Genomic DNA, 17,349 nt, shown 5'->3' on the forward strand with positions numbered 1-17,349 from the left:
TTAAGTAATACTGTTTCACACTTACCAGAATGTCTACAGTCAGAAAGAAAGGTAATAACCAATGTCAGCCAGGATGTTGAGGAACTGAAAACTCCATACATTATTGGATGAAATGAAAATTATGCAGCTGTTTTGGAAAGTTTTGCTATTCCTCAAAAGGTTAGGCATATTTGTGATGTCATTCAAAAATCCCTCATTCCATTCAAGAGAAGTGTAAACATATGTTTATATAAAACTGATATATAAATTGAAGGGACCTAAACACGATAGGGAGCTCCCTCCCAGACCCAGGATTAGGCACAAACCATGCCCCAAACATGTATTTTCATTGAGAGATCCTTTATTAAGCAGGAAATAAAAGTAAAGTGACTGATTTCTGACTCAGGCAGAAAACAGCAGCAAATGGCCTTGCTGGTGTAATTTTTTTCCAGAGGAAAAAAGGGAGGTCTGTGTTAGCATGTGCTGATATGTGGCAGCATGTTTTGGTAGGACATATTAATTAGGGTAGCCAGAAGGGGATTTTGATTGCTGAATGTCAATACTTTGATTCTTGGACCTTGATGAGTGAGTCTAGTATAAGAGCATGTCCAGACAAAGGCATGGACCTCGGAGGCTAGCTTTAGGGATGTGATCTATGGTCTATGAGGGAGAGAACTACTAGAGCTCTTCCTGGATATTAGTTGCAGTGTTAGTCACAATAACCAAAAGGAGAAACAGCCCAACATTTATGGGCAAATATGTGTTGGGTAAGGGACACTCCACTTTGTGCTGGGAACTCATCCTGAATTCCTGAAAGAATTGCTCCTGGCAACTCCAACTCCTTCTCAGAACTGTACAGTGGTGAGACAATTAACTGCTTCCTCTGGCTTTTGTACACCCGCTTATAGCTGTGAACCAGGGAGTGAGACGACTTCTCCATCCTGTAAGCAGGGAAGAGAAGAAGCTCCTTGCTAGCTGAGGGAGTGAGACAGCTTTCAGAGCAACTGCACATTCCAGAAAAAAACAAGATAATTGTGAACTCCACTTTTTAAAGCCCTCTGTCTGGCCCATTCTGCATGGCATGCCTTCACTTGGCTTTAATGTTATTTATTGTCCTGCTCACTTAATCATAATTTGAATTGAGTTTGTGCTCTTTTCCCAGTGGATTCAAACTCCATAACAAATACATCAATATAATGTGTTATTACCAGGAAACAGAATACTATATGGCCATAAAATGAATACAAACTGATGCTACAGAGCAAACTGAACCATAAAAACCTTACGCTTCATGAAGGTGATTTCCAAAAGAACATGCTTCATCTCCTGCTTGCCTGAAATGGCTGCAAAGGGCAGATCCATGGGGTTGTAAAGCAAATTTGCAATTGGCAAGGCAGAGAAAGATAGGTTTACCTTCTGATGAGTTGAATTTTTTTTTTTTTTTTGGTTTTACGAGACAGGGTTTCTCTGTGGTCTCGAACTCACAAAGATCCGCCTGCCTCTGCCTCCCGAGTGCTGGGATTAAAGGTGTGCGCCACCACCGCCCGGCTGATGAGTTGCATTTTAAAGTAATAAATATAATCCCAAATTGATTATGGTACTGGCTGCAAAACTATAAATTTACTGAAAACATTGTATGCTTAAAAAGGGTGAACTTAATGAATTTAAAATTGCATTTTCATAGAGATGCTTTCAAGAATTACAGGCCTTCCTCCATAACTCTTGTCATATTACATTTCTAGTTTTCTTCCCTCCAGGACACTTTCATCTTATATACTGTGCAACTTGTGAAGGCAGAGGAAGGCCTGCCTATCTCCAAAAGATGCTGCTGGAGAGCATTGACTTTGACAAGGAGGATTCTTTATATATTTCGGTTCTCCCTTTCTATGAGATGTCTTTCTGTATGCTGTGAGTATTTCTTGCTCTCACTGGTTGATAAATAAAGCTGCCTTAGCCAATGGCAAGGCAGGATAGAGCCAGGCGAGAAATCATAGAAGAGATACAAGAGAAGGGCAGAATCTGGGAGATGACAGTCAGACATGTAAAAAGTGAGGTAACAAGCTAAGGCCCACATGGCAAAACACAGATAAGAAATATAGGTTAATTTAAATACAACAGTTAGCTAATAAGCCTAAGTCATTGGCCAAACATTTATAATTAATATAAGCCTCTGAGTGGTTATTCAGGAACTGGCAGGGGGAGAGAAACCTCTGATTATGCTGCCTCTTTAAGTACGGCATCCACATCTCCAATATGACTTTATAACTTGTTCATTCAGACAGTTGTTGTAAAGACTAATTGCAGAACCCCTGTCCTTGCATGGCACTCTGAAGGTCTTGGCATCTTGACTGCTGACTGATTAGACACACCTCTGCCCTGGCTACCTCATGATCTGACCCAGATCTTGTGAAACATGGTAATCAGCCCAACAAAGAAAGTACAAACATAGTGGCCAAGTGCTTCAAATAGGACCAATGGCAGGTGGATGAAAGCTCTTGCAGGGATGTGCTTCTGGGGAAGCCTCTAAAAAGGTTAAGTTTGGAGAACTCTTGGGACTCCTCTCATGAATGGGACTGTTTGGAGTTCCGAGAACCTTTGTCCTCCCTTGGTCCTTGGTCTTTGGCCCTTGCCCTCTCCAACCTGAAAGGCTAGAGTTCCCTAAGGCCTCTTTCCAGGCTATGGCAAAGGATGGACTAGGGGCGAGGTACCACTGGGAGTCAAAGTTCAGAGTTCACCTGCAAGTTATGCAAGCCCTGGGAAGGCTCAAGTACAGCATGTAGGACATGGGGAACCATAGCATGGACCTTAGCTACCTATGCTTCAACGTCACATTTCATGAGAAAAAAAAAGTTTTCACTTGTTTTTGTCACAATTTTTAAGACTTCTATCATTCTCTGATGAATATTATTCCTGTTCTGTTCCAGAGTAAATATCTAGGATATTGAATTAATGTTTAAAGACCTAGACCAATATTATGTGATCATGTTGTATGTAGGCAAAACATTTCATAATCAACAGTTAACTCACACTTCCTAAGAAATCTGAATATTATTTGCCATATGTTTATTATGGATCTCTAAATCTAGCCAACATCATGGTGGCTATGATGGCAGCCTATTACACATTTCATTGTAAGAAAGAGCTAAATAAAAGAGAACTCATTCTTTCTGGTAGTACACAGCATGGAAATACTTTAAGAAAACATTGCTCTTTTCCAAGCCCAAGCGCTGTATTCTTACCTCTACGAACAGACATGTCTTCAAAGGGACTGGGTGCACCTGTGGTGCTCTCATCTGGGGTAACGTCCTCTGAAATCTGTACTGCATAAGTATTTGCTCCATCTCTGTTCTTTGGATGTGGGTATTTTATGGCTTCTTGTGGTGTGTCTCTGGATGAATATGTGAAGGGTTGTTCCGGATTAGAACGGACACCTTTAATTGCTGCTTTCTGAACCAGGTATTTGTGATCTCCAGAGCTATAGTTGACTGGCTCACTGACCTCCAAGTCTATTTTCCTGGAAAAGAAGACCTGTCATTCATGTCTTTATGACCACACCCCCGTTATTTTACTATCCTTATAACTTTCAAGTGATTATATCCTATTTTTAATGATTGTGGATTCACCAATGTATAATAAATATTTCTTAAATGAACAAATACGTGTAACATGGATTCTGTAGAGCGTTGGTTCTCAACCTGTGGGACTCGACCCTCTCTACAAACCTCTAACTACAAAATATTTACAATATAATTTGTAACTATAGCAAAATTACAGTTATGAAATAGCAATGAAAATAATTTAATAGTTGGAGATCACCATAACACGAGGACCTGAATTAAAGGGTTGCACACTAGGAAGGCTGACAACCACCGCTGTAGAGAAAAATAACTTGCCTTCTATTATGTAATTAATTTTTTAATTCATTCAGTAAGGAGTTCAAGGGAGATTCTGCCACTGCTTCTGTCTTCAAATGACTTATACTGGAGGAAAGAAAATATTCAGATGAATACTGATATTAAAGGCAATATAAGAAAGCCTGGAATGTGGGAGGGTGTGAGATAGGAAAAGACTGGTAGCAGAAGATGTTCCCAGACATTCCCAGGGAAAAGGAAGTACATGGCAAGGCTGGAAGTGGTATAGCACTTTGTCAAATGAAGAGGTAGAAAAAGATTTCCCCAGATAGAGCAGTCAAAGTGGACCAGGACAGAGGAAATATGATAGGGCCCAGAAACTGAAGATGTTCATATTCCAAGAATAGGGAAGTTGATAGTGTGCTGAGGTTAAACAATTAGGTCATGAGACTTCATCATTTGAGGCTAGGTGGAGGAGGGGCTTAGAATAATTTAAAGAAATTGGCGTGAGTTTCTCAATGACACCATTAAGTCAGGAAGAATTAGAGTCCCCCAATGATTCCACATCCCTCTCCAGGGACCCTGAAGATGTCATTACGCTTGTTAAAAGAAACACTGCAGGTGCTCATAAAGACATTGAGATAAGACGGTCAAATCTCAGTCTTATGATCATACTTAGAAGAGAGGAAGACAGAAAGGACAGAATAAGGAAAGTAAATGGAAGTCAAGTGCTACAAATGCCGTGAGGATGAACGCACAAACAGCTTGGAGCAAAGAGTGTAGGTGGCAGGAAACACATTTCCTCCTGGAGTCTCCAGAAAAGAACTCAGCCATTTTGGCACCTTGGTTTTAGCCCTGTGAATCTGATATGGGTTTCTGACCATGCACTGTGAGACTGTGTGTTTGTTATGTTCTGTGGCACTACGTTTGCACAAAGTTGTACAAGCTGCAATAGAAAAGCTAATGCAACAGGCAGTCTCTGAAGTTTGCAAGCCAGGAAAGTGGGGATTTGACTACAAAGACTAGAAAGACCCCTCTATCTACAGAGGAAATCAGTAGAAAGCAGAAACCAGAATTGGTGGTTGAGGAAGTTGGGCATGGCTGCTGTGCTTGGCAACCAAAACACCAATCTTAGGAAGTCATAAGGTGAATCAAGGCAAAGGCAGACTCTCCTACCCACCTCATGGCACATGTGAAGCTTCCTTCCTTCCTTTCTTTCTTCCTTTATTTTTATTTCTCTCTCTCCTCTCTGTTTTTCTTTCTTCCTTCCTTCCTTCCTTGCTTGCTTTCTTATTTCTTTCTATTTTGGTTTGTTTTTGTTGTTGCTGCTGCTGCTGTCACTTTGTAGATGAGGCTGGCATTGAACTCAGAGATCCACCTGCCTTTGCCTCCCAAGTGCTGAAATTAAAGGCAAGTACTACTATGCCCAGTTACGTTGGAAGATTTCAAGTAAGGTCCCTCTACTGCCACCTGCTTCTTGTCTCACAAGGGATATGATGGAGAAGAAGACTAAGATGGTAAAGGTAGGGTAGACAGATAGCCAAGCCAGAATGATGTGAACAGAGGGTCCAAAAACCTGCCAGGCTCCTGGAGAAACAGATGCTATTTAATAAACATCTCCTTTTCCCTCCAATTATCTCTAGAGTTTACAAGATTCAGTAGAATTTCTAGTAACACTAAAATTCATTGCATAAATATATGAGAAAAATTAAGAACATATTTGAAAGAGGCCTATAAGAGATGGAGTAGTGATTTACTTTAGCAGAAATCAAAAATATATATACATATGTTTATTAGATGCATATGATATAAAGCTATATGACTAAAATTATAATGCTAGTGTAGCAATAAATAAATGGATCAAAGGGATGGAAGAGATTCAAGGAACAGATTGATGTATGTATATATGAGATTTTAATAGTTGATAAAGGTAAAACTTCAAATTATGCCCTCTGATGTTGGAACAATTAGTTACGCACTTGGAAACAAAAAATAGTTTAATAGTTATTTGTGTGTCATTCGGAGATATATTGCAGGTTGTGGTGGTTTGGATGAGAATGCCTCATACCCACCCACTGACTCCCATAGGCTCATAGATTTGACTACTTGGTCCCTAGTTGATGGAACTGTTTGGGAGGGATTAGGAGTTGCAGACCGTAAGGAAAGTGTGTCAGTGTGAGTTGACTTTGAAGCTTCAAAAGACTCTTGCCATTCTTTGACTCCTACTGTGAGTCAAGATGTCAGCTCTTAGATGTTGCTCCCGCTGCCTACCACCATGCCTTTGCTCTGCCCTGATGTGGGAGTGATTTCTTATTAATAAAGAAACTGCCTAGACCCATTTGATAGGCCAACCCTTAGGTAGGCCGAGTAAACAGAACGGAACGCTGGGAGAAAGAAGCTGAGTCAGGGAGTCGCCATGATTCTCCCACTCCAGACAGACGCAGGTTAAGATCATTCCTGGTAAGCCAGCTCGTGGGCTACACAGATTAATAGAAATGGGTTAGATCAATATGTAAAAGCTAGCCAATAAGAAACTGAAACTAATGGGTCAGGCAGTGTTTAAAAGAAAACAGTTTCCGTGTAATTATTTCGGGTAAAGCTAGCCTTGGGGGCGGCCGGGTGCTGGGGACGCAGCCCACCGCTCCGTATTTCAACACTGCCCTCATGAACTCTAACTTGAAATCATAATCCCAATTTAATATTTTCTTTTTTCAGTTGACTTGGTTACGGTGTTTTGTCACCATAACCAAGAAATAGAAAAGTAATGGATACACAGGTGAAATGAAAATTTTGACATATATAATAATGTTCATAGACATTCTATTGGCAAATACAAGGAATATTTAGATAGGCTTTTATAAGAGTGATACCATAAAAAATAAATACTTGACAGATTGGCAGTACAGAACACTTCAGATGCTATTATAGAAAATTCAACAAGTCTGATATGGAAAAAAATGGTAAAATATTTGCAATATTTATTATTATACTGCAGAAAGGGAAATATTGGCAACCCAAGATGAGAAATGAACACAAACAACCAATTCATTAAAAAATCTAAATAGCCAGTAAGTCTAGGAGATAACACCTTACAAAACAATCAAAAACTGTATGTAAAAGCAGTAATGAAGTGTCTTTTTTATATAAAAGACATTCAAAGATTAGAGAGACAATTCTCATTGTTTCAAGGCTATAGAGAAACAGGTAATCCGGAGGCACATTACTACTCTCTGCATATGTTTCTTCTACTGAGCTCCCTCTTCCACAAAACAATAAACAGATTTAATTTAAATAATTATAAACTTAAATATATTCTTATTTAAAATAATCTTTTCTTGTCATGGCTAGAAATATTGACATAAACCAGCATGGATTCATTATGTGTTATCCATTATTATGTTCAAAATTTTATCTTAATTTTAAACAAATTTAAAATACTTTTGTTACTCTAAAACAATCATAAGTCCTAAGCATTAAGTCAACTATGTGTAGTGGATATGGATAGTACATTTGAGGTACAGCATCTCATAACAATATAAAGTTTTCTGTAGAGAGATACTTTAGTGACACCTACCAGAATTCCAAATATGTAGTACTTTAGACCCAACAATTATAGTTGAGATAATTATTCCATAAACTCATGAAGGCAAACATACATGTAAAAGAGGATTCAGTACATCATTCATTATTATAACTGGCAAAATTTCTTACAGCCCATTATCCACCAACAGGGAAGAAGTTAAATTAATTTGGTACAGACACAAAACATATACATGTACTTGCACCAATTATATGTTATCCATTATTATTATCATAGTTCACTATGATATGGTTTTTGAATTAAGAAAGCAAAATCTGAGAATTATATCTAGGAAGATTGAATTACTATTTCACCCCCTCTCGGACTGGAAAGAAATACCACAATCAGGATTGATTATTATTCTGATACAACTGAGTTGGTAATATACTTGACTTGGATGAGTTTTTACAGTGGTCATTTATTCCAAATAATAATAACAATAGTAATATATTTACATTTTGATGATAAAAAGAAATGTTTCCCTCTATGATGAAGTCTGGAGCGCCTCTGAGAAAGCAATCTTCAAGCAAAGCTGAAGGTCACTGAAAGATGTTCAAATTACCAAGTTGGTGTCTATAGTGTCCTAAAAATCAGGAGAGACAGTGAGATTTTTTTTCAAAGCATTCAAAGACAAGAGCAACCAAAACCCAAAAGCACTGAGTTTTCCTCAATGTTTGGTTGGTCCCTGAAACACAAACACGTTTTTCACCTGGTCATCACAAGCTCTCCTGAGTCCTGAGCCAGCAGTCATCCAAAGAAGAGTCAGGCAGGTGGCCGGACTGAGAAGCAAGGTTCTGGGCGACAGTTAAGAGAGCGGCAGTTGGAGTACGGGGTGGATGGAACCTTCCTATCGAGGGTTGCTAAGTCAAGCCCACTCTATCCACCCTCATGTTCGCTAATGGGTCTTTAAACCCACCCCATGTCATGGAGCAAGAGGCTCTGTCCATGAGGTAAGTGTCCATCGCTTTCTTCTCAGCAAGAGGAAGATACTCATAAAACTCCAGATATCCTGTACCATTATTTCAGACAAGTAAGGCTCATTTTTAGCAAAGTATGGACTGGTCTTTCTGATACTCGTGATGACTTTGGTGTCTCCTCCCGCACAGTGAGGGATCGCTATCTGCAGATTACAGATCGATGAGAAACGTTGGAAGACCTAAATCAGGCTGTTTGGTGAGAGAAGACGCGTGACCAGGTGAGCAGCTACCAAGAGCCCTCTTTCTCTAGGATTTGTAAAGGAGGAGAAACTTGTTCTCTGTGGAGCTTTTTACTAACCCATTCATTAAACTTAATGCCTGTTTGCTATGTACAGAGAGTGAGGAAGTGAAAGAAATGCAGAAAAGATATATTCCTTCCCTATGTGGCTGGAGGAGAAAATGTGCCCAGTGTACTTGTAAGGGACAAAGAAGGAAAATGTTTTAAGAAAAAACCACCCATTTACAATTATGGGGGTGGAGATGAAATGTTGGCTGGTTCTTAGAAAGATGATGTTAAATAGTAAGGTTGGGAGGAAGTACAAAGCAGGCAAAGAGAACATTACTCTGGGTTGGTGAGATGGCTCAGCGGTTAAGAGCACTGAGTGCTCTTCCGGAGAACCCGGGTTCAATTCCCAGCACCCACATGGTAGCTCACAACTGTCTGTAACTCCAGTTCCAGGGGATCTGAAACCCTCACACAGACCTACATACGTACAAAACACCAATGCACATAAAATTAAAATAAGTTGGGTTTTATAAAAAGATAACTCTGAGGCAAAAAAAAAATGAGCAAAAATATCTTACACAGAAAATAGCTGCACTGTTCTCAAGTTACAGCATACCTGTAAGAAACCTAAGACCAGAAACCTTGCCTATAGTGGAAGACATATGGTGACCACCCCTCACCCACTCTGGCTGAAAAGAAAAAAGTCAGCAAGAAGATCTGACTCTCTTCTTTTGAACTTCACAGTCTCATAGATCCTACTTATTATCTCTGTCCAGTCCCCAGTGCCTCTAGTTTGTTGGCATAAACAGTCAACCTAAGTTAATTATATGTTTTCCCCTCCAAAACGCAGTTAATATGGTTTATTTGTTTACATGTCAGGATTATAACTAATGAATTAGCTATAGATTGGTCAAAAGAAATTTTTTCTTTTCCCATCAAGCTCTTAGTCTCCATTACACAGGTTTTCTTAGACGTAGCAGTTGTTTGTACATAAACTGCATGTACATAAACTGTCAAAGCAGAAACAAATGCTTCTGAAGGCCTCAAAATTTCACATTAAAGGGGAAAATCTAAACTAGCTAGCTTCCTTACATGTTCGCTAATTTCAGTATGTGGTATAATTTGTACATTCTCACATGTACTACTCACTTTAGAACATCAACTTTGTGATCTACGGCAGGTGAGTAAACCAAGTAGAAATTTAATTGCGGAGTCCCACTCCTCTATCATACAGGGTGAAGTTACACACAGCCTGTGGATCCCTTGTGACCTGTAATCATCAGGAAACAAAATCATCTCTTTTGAAACCAGCCTGTGAAGTCTTTCTATACATCTGCTCTATTGTTTCATCTGGAGACTTTTAATTAGTGAACTATGCAACACATAAATCATGCAAAATATAATTGCCTGCAAATTATACCACATACTGAAATTAACGAACATGTAAGGAAGCTAGCTAGTTTAGATTTTCCCCTTTAATGTGAAATTTTGAGGCCTTCAGAAGCATTTGTTACTGCTTTGACAGTTTATGTACATGCAGAGTTACCAAAATTCCCTCACATGTCGTAAGTTGTCTGTACGATCTAGTTGAACCCTTCTGTTTACTCCAGACTGAGTATCTCTCATTGTGTGCTATGGTTTGAGTATATTTCCCTAATACACTTGGTGAAACTTAATTGCCACTATAATAGAAAGTATTATGCAAGCAGCCAAGGGAAAGATGCAATCAACAATCCTACCCCGTTGTGATGCCTATGAACCACAACACTGGTCAGCATGCGAAGGTACACCTAAATGTGCAGTAGTGGTGCTCACATTTTGGTGGAACCAACAGCTGTCTAATTGGACTTAAGATCCTCAACAGAAGGGAAAACATGCTTGGTATTAGAAGGCTAGTCAAGCACCCAGTGCTGGTGAGTCCGTGTATCTTAAAAGATCCTACTACCTCATCAGTAGATGAGCATAATTCCTAACTCCATTACAAAATATCATTATATCTCAAGTAAAGTATTATCAAAGAAGCTTATCAAAGAAGCTTCCCTTTATAGGAAACATCACAGAAAACCACAGCCAGGCATACTGCAGAGATGAACTATCATGGGGAGCTTAGTCCCCCTGGAAACATCTACAATACAAAAGTCCTGCCCCAAAAGCAGAAAACATCACGGAAGAGGGGAAAAATTGTGAGAGCCAGGGGGCCAGGAAGTCTGACGTGAGGCTGTGTCTCCTAAAAATGGCTGAGCCGACAGGGCCTAAACTATTGATAGCCATGTTAATGTGGAAAGGGGAAAATCTCATGGGGTCCAACCCCTAGATAAATATCTACAGCCAACTAATGACTACTGAGAGAAAGCGAATTAGCCTTTCCAGGGGTAAGACCCCCAATTGTTTATCAAATACAAACTGGTTAGCCCTGAAATTAGACAGACATCAACAACAGAAACAGACTCAGCAAGTTGAATTTATATGTTTATGCATATATGTATGTATAATGCACAGATACATATATAATTGATATGTAACTACAGGGATATTTTGTTTATAAACTAACAAATAAAGCTTGCCTGAAGATCAGAGTGCAGAGCTAAGCCCCTGGTTTGCCATAGAGGCCAGGCAGTGGTGGCATACACCTTTAATCCTAGCACGCGAGAGACAGAGACAGACTGATCTCTGTGAGTTCCAGGCCACCCTGGGCTTCAAGAGATTTAATCTGTCTAAAAGAGAAACAGAGCTCACACAAAGATGATTCTAGCACTTGGGATCATAGGCCTTTAATCCTAGCACTAGGGAGGTGGAGACAGGAGTGATATGGTTGGGCAGAGAGAGGAATATAAGGCAAGAGGAGACAAGAGCTCAGACACAGTCTTGGGATTCAGTCTGAGATGCATTCTGAGGATCACTGGTAGAGAGGTAAGAACTCTAATGACTGGCCGAACTGCTTCTTTAATCCTTCAGCTTTCACTTCTGAGAGCTGACTCCGAGTTTTTCTTTTTTTTCTTTTTTTTTTAAAATTTATTTATTTATTAAAGATTTCTGCCTCCTCCCTGCCACCACCTCCCATTTCCCTCCCCCTCCCGCGATCAAGTCCCCCTCCCTCATCAGCTCGAAGAGCAATCAGGGTTCCCTGACCTGTGGGAAGTCCAAGGACTACCCACCTCCATCCAAGAACAATTAGAATTCATGCCACATGTAACAATCAAAGAAAAAGAGGCCATCAATCTTAGAGGAAGGGAAGAATACTTGGAAGGCGTTAGAGGGAAGAAATGGAGGGGAGAAATAATATATTTGTATTTTAATTAAATATATTTAAAGAAAAAATAACATTTTTAAAAGGTGGAACACTTAAGAGAATAGTCAAGGAGGGTGAAATGCTAGTGAATGGGATTCAGCAATCAGAACTGTGAAAAATGTCTGTTCTTCTTAAATACCAGCAATTTGTTACAGCAGCACAAACAGATGAAGACATGAACCCTCAGGGAGCCATGACTTGGTCCCTTGTGGCTCATAGTCTTCCTGAGGTATCCCTGAGGGAGGAGAGGACTAGGTGAGAGCCTTCATAGGGTGTTGCCCATTTCTCTTCATTTGATCCCCGACATCATCTTTGCTTAGTGACTCCTCTTAGTCCTTGCAGCAAATGCTGCTACACTCTAAGGTGTGGTTCTCAACCTTTCTAACACTGTGACCCCTTAATACGGTTCCTCATATTGTGGTGACCCATATGCATAAAATTATTTTTGTTGCTACTTCATAACTGCCATTTTGCTACTGCGATGAATTATGATGTAAATACCTGTGTTTTCCAATGGCCTTAGTGACAACTGTGAAAAGGTCATTCTACCCTCCAAAGGTCAAAACCCACAGGTTGAAAATCAATGCTCTAAGGTATCTACAGAAGAGTTGCTGCTGCATGAAGAAGCTACTTGTTGAGTTAGCTCTGTGTGCCACCCACAGTCACTGATGGTAGGAAGGTGGGCAACAGCATCCTCATTATAGAGGAACTCAGCTCAGAAAGGAGGTATAACTGCCAAGCCCTGAATGAAATATGGTCCATTGTGAACTCATGGTGGGAGAAGATTGGAGGGTGAAAAATATTTTTTTCCATTTGATACTTTCCCTTTTCTTTTATTGGTGCCTATGTGCACATGTGCAGATACATATGCATGTTTGTATGTATGTGATGCAGGTTTGTGTTGTGGGTACTGCTGTGGGACAATGGTTTTACCCTATAAGGATTTGTTTCTTGTATTTCCTTAATAAAATCCTCATTGGCCAGTAGCCAGGCAGAAAGTATAGGTGGGGCGACCAGACAGGAAGTAGAGGCGGGGCAATGAGAACAGGAGAATTCTGGGAAGAGGAAAGATTCAGTCTGCAGTCTTCACCCAGACACAGAGGAAGTCAGACACAGAGCAAGCAAGATGTAACTGCCTCGCTGAAAAAGGTACCAAGTCAAGTGGCTAACATAGACAAGAATTACAGGCTAATATAAGTTACAATAGTTAGTAAGAAGCCTGAGCTAATAGGCCAATCAGTTTATAATTAATGTACACCTCTGTGTATTTCTTAGGTACTGAACTACTACAGGACAAGGTAGGACAGAAAACTCGGTCAACAGTGTACATATGCACAAGCATGTGTGTGTTTGTGTTCATAAGTGTACACTCACGTATATACATTAACATTTGGAAACCAGAGGTTAACTTCTGATTTCAATCTTCAGGAGCTGCCCTCCCTATTTGGTAGCACAGGGATATTGGACTCACTGATTAGGCCAGACTGGCTGGTCAGTGAGCCCTAGGGATCCACCTATGTCTACCTGCACTGCATTGCTATTACAAGCATGCACAATGCCCAACTTGCTGTGGTCCCTATGTTTGTGCAGCCAGCACTGTACTGACTGTACTATCTCCCAAACAATTCTTTCCATTGTTTCCAAATGAAAACAATGCATGTATGTGTTGAGAAAACATATGAAACGATACAAAAAGGTATATAAAAGGAGTCCACTTCCGTGGCCAGCTGTGTTGACAACAATTGTAAATGGCAAATTATTGCTACAGTTCTAAAGACTAAGAACTGTATTCAAGACCATTAAAGGAGACCTACCATTGTTGTTTTGCTTAAAGTCATGTTGTCAAACTGCCTTATAAATATTTATGTGTATACACATAGGTTTGTGCCATCCTCAGTCTTGGTCAGAGAGGCTTCATTTTTCAGAGTGCAGCAGTAAACTCATGACTAGTTGACATGCTGAGAATAAGTGACAATATGTGGTAAGCCCCAAACTAAGGCTCAGAGAACATAAAAAAGAGGAGGTGGAAAGAATATGAAGGCCTAAGGATGGGGAAGCATGCTGTGCAATGCAGCCTCCTGGATGTGACACAGTCATCACACTCATGAATTCACAGGAGCTGTGGTCACCTGCACAAGGTCAAGGCTGGCAGCATTCCCACGCGTCCACTCCTAGCTGAGGAACTCTTGACAGTTGATGGCTGCTGAGAAAGGAAGACATTTCTCTTTAGAGGCATCCTCACTGGTAGGTTGCTCATACACCTTTACACATACGAACAGCAATAATTGGACTACGGGGAAGTGAACGGGGAGAGAGAAAGAGAGAGAGAGAGAGAGAGAGAGAGAGAGAGAGAGAGAGAGATTGTTGGGAGGAGTTGGAGGAGAGGAGCAGGGGGTGGGTTTCTGGAAGCGTAAGTGAATGGAATGAAAAGAAAAAAAGGATAGAACTGTAAGGCCCCAAAGCTTATAAGCTTTTTAAACAAAGCATGATAAATTGATAAATCATGGGGAAGCAACAATCAAGGCGTGACTAGCAAACTGTCAGGATGTGACTAGAAAGTGTACAGGGCACTAGTGGAAGATAAGGCTTCCAAGTTTTAGTTAGGTTTTGCTTGTGGACTAGTTGGGACTCTGTCCACATGGTAGTAAGGATGCAGACATTCATCTCTTCTGGACCAAAGAAGGCATCGTTTACACGGCAGTTTTCACTCACTGCTCTGGTCAGCAAGTGAAAGGTCAAGGAGCCATTTGAAGCTTTCCTTGCACGTCTTGTTGCTCCGTTGCATTCAGATGAAAAGATGCTCCATGTAGCTCACTGCTCTAAAATAGCATTTTGGGGGATAAACTCTTCTGAACCCCTTCAGCCTTGGCCTAGAATGATATCACACTTTACCCATTCTTTTCTACCACTTTTATAGTATTTTGGTTTACTATCAGGGAAATCTATTCCTACAGCCTGGGTAACTGAACCACAGCACTTACTGGTTCTGAAGCTCTTCCCAGTAGGGGAACCCAGAGTACAGATGTGATGGAAGCCAGCCCAGATATCTACCATTAGTTAATAATAAATAAGGATAATATCCCACTTCAAGGTAACCATAGGCTCAAAATAAGACCGTGACATTGTAGTTATGGAATGCGTGTTTCTTTTGACCCAGCATAGTTAGCAAGGGCACTCCAAGTATGCCAAGTCTAGGAAATCTAAGTGCTTGAAACAAAACGCCTTTTCCCCAGCAAGGCCTTGACTACAGATATTCATAAGGCCTATCTGGCTTTTCAAAGAGGCGTTGACAAGGCCACCTGATTGTTCTTGAGTGTTGCCCACCTACTTCTCAAGATCCTTTCAGGATGTCCTCAGAATCAGAGCTATTTTTCAACAATGCTCTCAGTTATCTGGTCTTTTCATTCTCTTTCTGTCACTGGCATTCTGTTCAGAGGCTATAAGTTATGCTATCCCATGGCTGATGAATGTATACTTACGCCTTGGGTTTTAAAATGTATCAATTTTTATATAGATGTGCATGGGGGCAGAAGTTGACATTAGGTCTTTGTCATTCACTTTCCACCTCATGTTTGAGATAGGTCTTTCACCCAAACAGGAATTCCCAGATTCAGTTAGACTGGCCTGACCTCAAGCACCAAGTGAGCCCCTCTCTCTTGTTTCCACTGCATGGGAAATAGAAGCACACACCACTGCATCAAGCCTATAGAGAGTACAAGGTCCTTGTGTTCACAGATAAGCACTAGGGAAACTAGGGATGTTAAACACAGCATTATCTCTTCTGTGAAAAAGATATCTGTTTCTGCTCGGAAAGTTAAGAATGGATGTGGCTAATAACCTGGCAATCTTTGCTATCTGTGGTGCCAGCCCTCACCGGAATCCCCCAGACTATTATGCTTGTTCATTCAAGACCCTTCCTCTCTTGAATTGAGCACTGCTTCTCAGTCCATACAACTCATCCTTATGGGAGATGTCACGTGTACTCTATGTAATCTGTACAGTCAGATGGGGTTTTCCCTGGTCATTCTCCCTAGACTCTTATCTCAAGCATTGTTTCTGAGCCAACAGAACCCATCTTTATGGATGAGGCCATGTGTACTTTTCGGTGTCAGTGTAAACACATCTTTAAGCTTCATTGTACACATGGGAAAGAGTTAATTATCATCATGAAATGTTTTTCTAAAATGGTGCTTTGCTTAAATACAGCTAAAATAAACTGGCAGGATCAGACTATAGAAGTCTGAACCAATGCTGGCTAACTAAATCATGTTAATTGGATTTCCTTCGTGCACTCATGGAGCCTGTGTGGGTTTTGCATATATGTTGCAGTTGTTTAGCTTGGGGTTTCTGTGGGACTCCTAATAGCGAGAGTTGGGGTATCTCTTTTTGCCTGCTCTTGGGAACCTTTTTCTTCTGTTGGGTTGCCTTGCCCAGTCTTGACCTGAGGGTTTGTACCTATCTTACTGCATCATCTTATGCTTTGTTCAGTTGGTATCACCGGGAGGCCTGTTCTTTTCTGAAGGGAAATGGAGGATTAGTGGATCCAGGAGAGAAGGGAGGGGAGGTTGGGGTCAGGGTACATTGTGTGAGAGAAGAATAATAGAAAGGAAAAAAACAAATTACTGTCTATGTAGTCAAGTGTGAGTCGTGGGAAATAAATCATAGAATTAAAACTCCAACCTCCTGCTGAGACACTGGGTAATCTCCCGGCAGGTCACAGAACCTCTGTCCCCTCGGCAGAGCATCATTCTCTTATCTACTATGAGAACCACTCCATTTACTCCAGGACACTGGACTATACAGTGTATGCCAGAACAGCCTGGGATAGTGAGATCATGTCCCCGCCCCCACCCCCAAAAAGGGCCCAGGGAGATTGCTTGCCATGAAAGCTTGAGGGCTTGGATCTGAATTCCCAGCATCCATGTTAAAGGCCAAACACAACGATTAGACGGAAGGGTTCCTGTGGCTTGCTGGTTAAGCCTGTCTAGGCTAATTGTAAGCCTTAAGTTCAGGGAAAGGTTTTCAGGAAAAAAAAAAGAAGGTGGAAAGTGAGTGAGGAAGGACCCCCCCCCCATCAATGTGAACCTCTAGCCTCCACACACATGCTCATACATGTACACACATGTATGTGTTCATACCCATGTGAATACACAGATGAACATGTTTACATATACCACACACAAAACAACAGAACACCACCAAAAAATTTAGTTAACTCAATCAAGTTTTTATTTCCCTGTATCCAGTACCGATGTTTTTCCGCATTCCTTGGGCTTGTTTACCAGGGAGCTTTAGACTTCAACAATCATAGCCAATGCTTCGGCTTTTTATCTCACACTAATCAAAATCTCTTTTACAGTCTGGTTTTGCTAATGACTATCCCAAAGAATTGTTAGTTTTGCAATGATTCAAATCAAGACTTATATGTGTCTAGTTCCTCAAACCAA

General features: G+C 40.6%; 1 protein-coding gene across 1 annotated transcript in view; it reads right to left on the reverse strand.

Moving 5' to 3' along the window:
- The window catches only part of LOC121463249 (protein lifeguard 2-like), a 51,120-nt gene that overhangs the window by 32,465 nt on the left and 1,306 nt on the right, over positions 1–17,349 (reverse strand). The window contains exon 2 of the mRNA XM_041675368.1: positions 3,219–3,493. Coding sequence (XP_041531302.1) covers positions 3,219–3,493 — 275 coding nt within the window. The remainder of the gene's footprint in view (positions 1–3,218; positions 3,494–17,349) is intronic.

The sequence above is a fragment of the Microtus oregoni genome, unplaced genomic scaffold, assembly GCF_018167655.1.
Source record: "Microtus oregoni isolate MIOR12 unplaced genomic scaffold, Mior012 000026F_ref0000081, whole genome shotgun sequence".
Taxonomy (NCBI): domain Eukaryota; kingdom Metazoa; phylum Chordata; class Mammalia; order Rodentia; family Cricetidae; genus Microtus; species Microtus oregoni.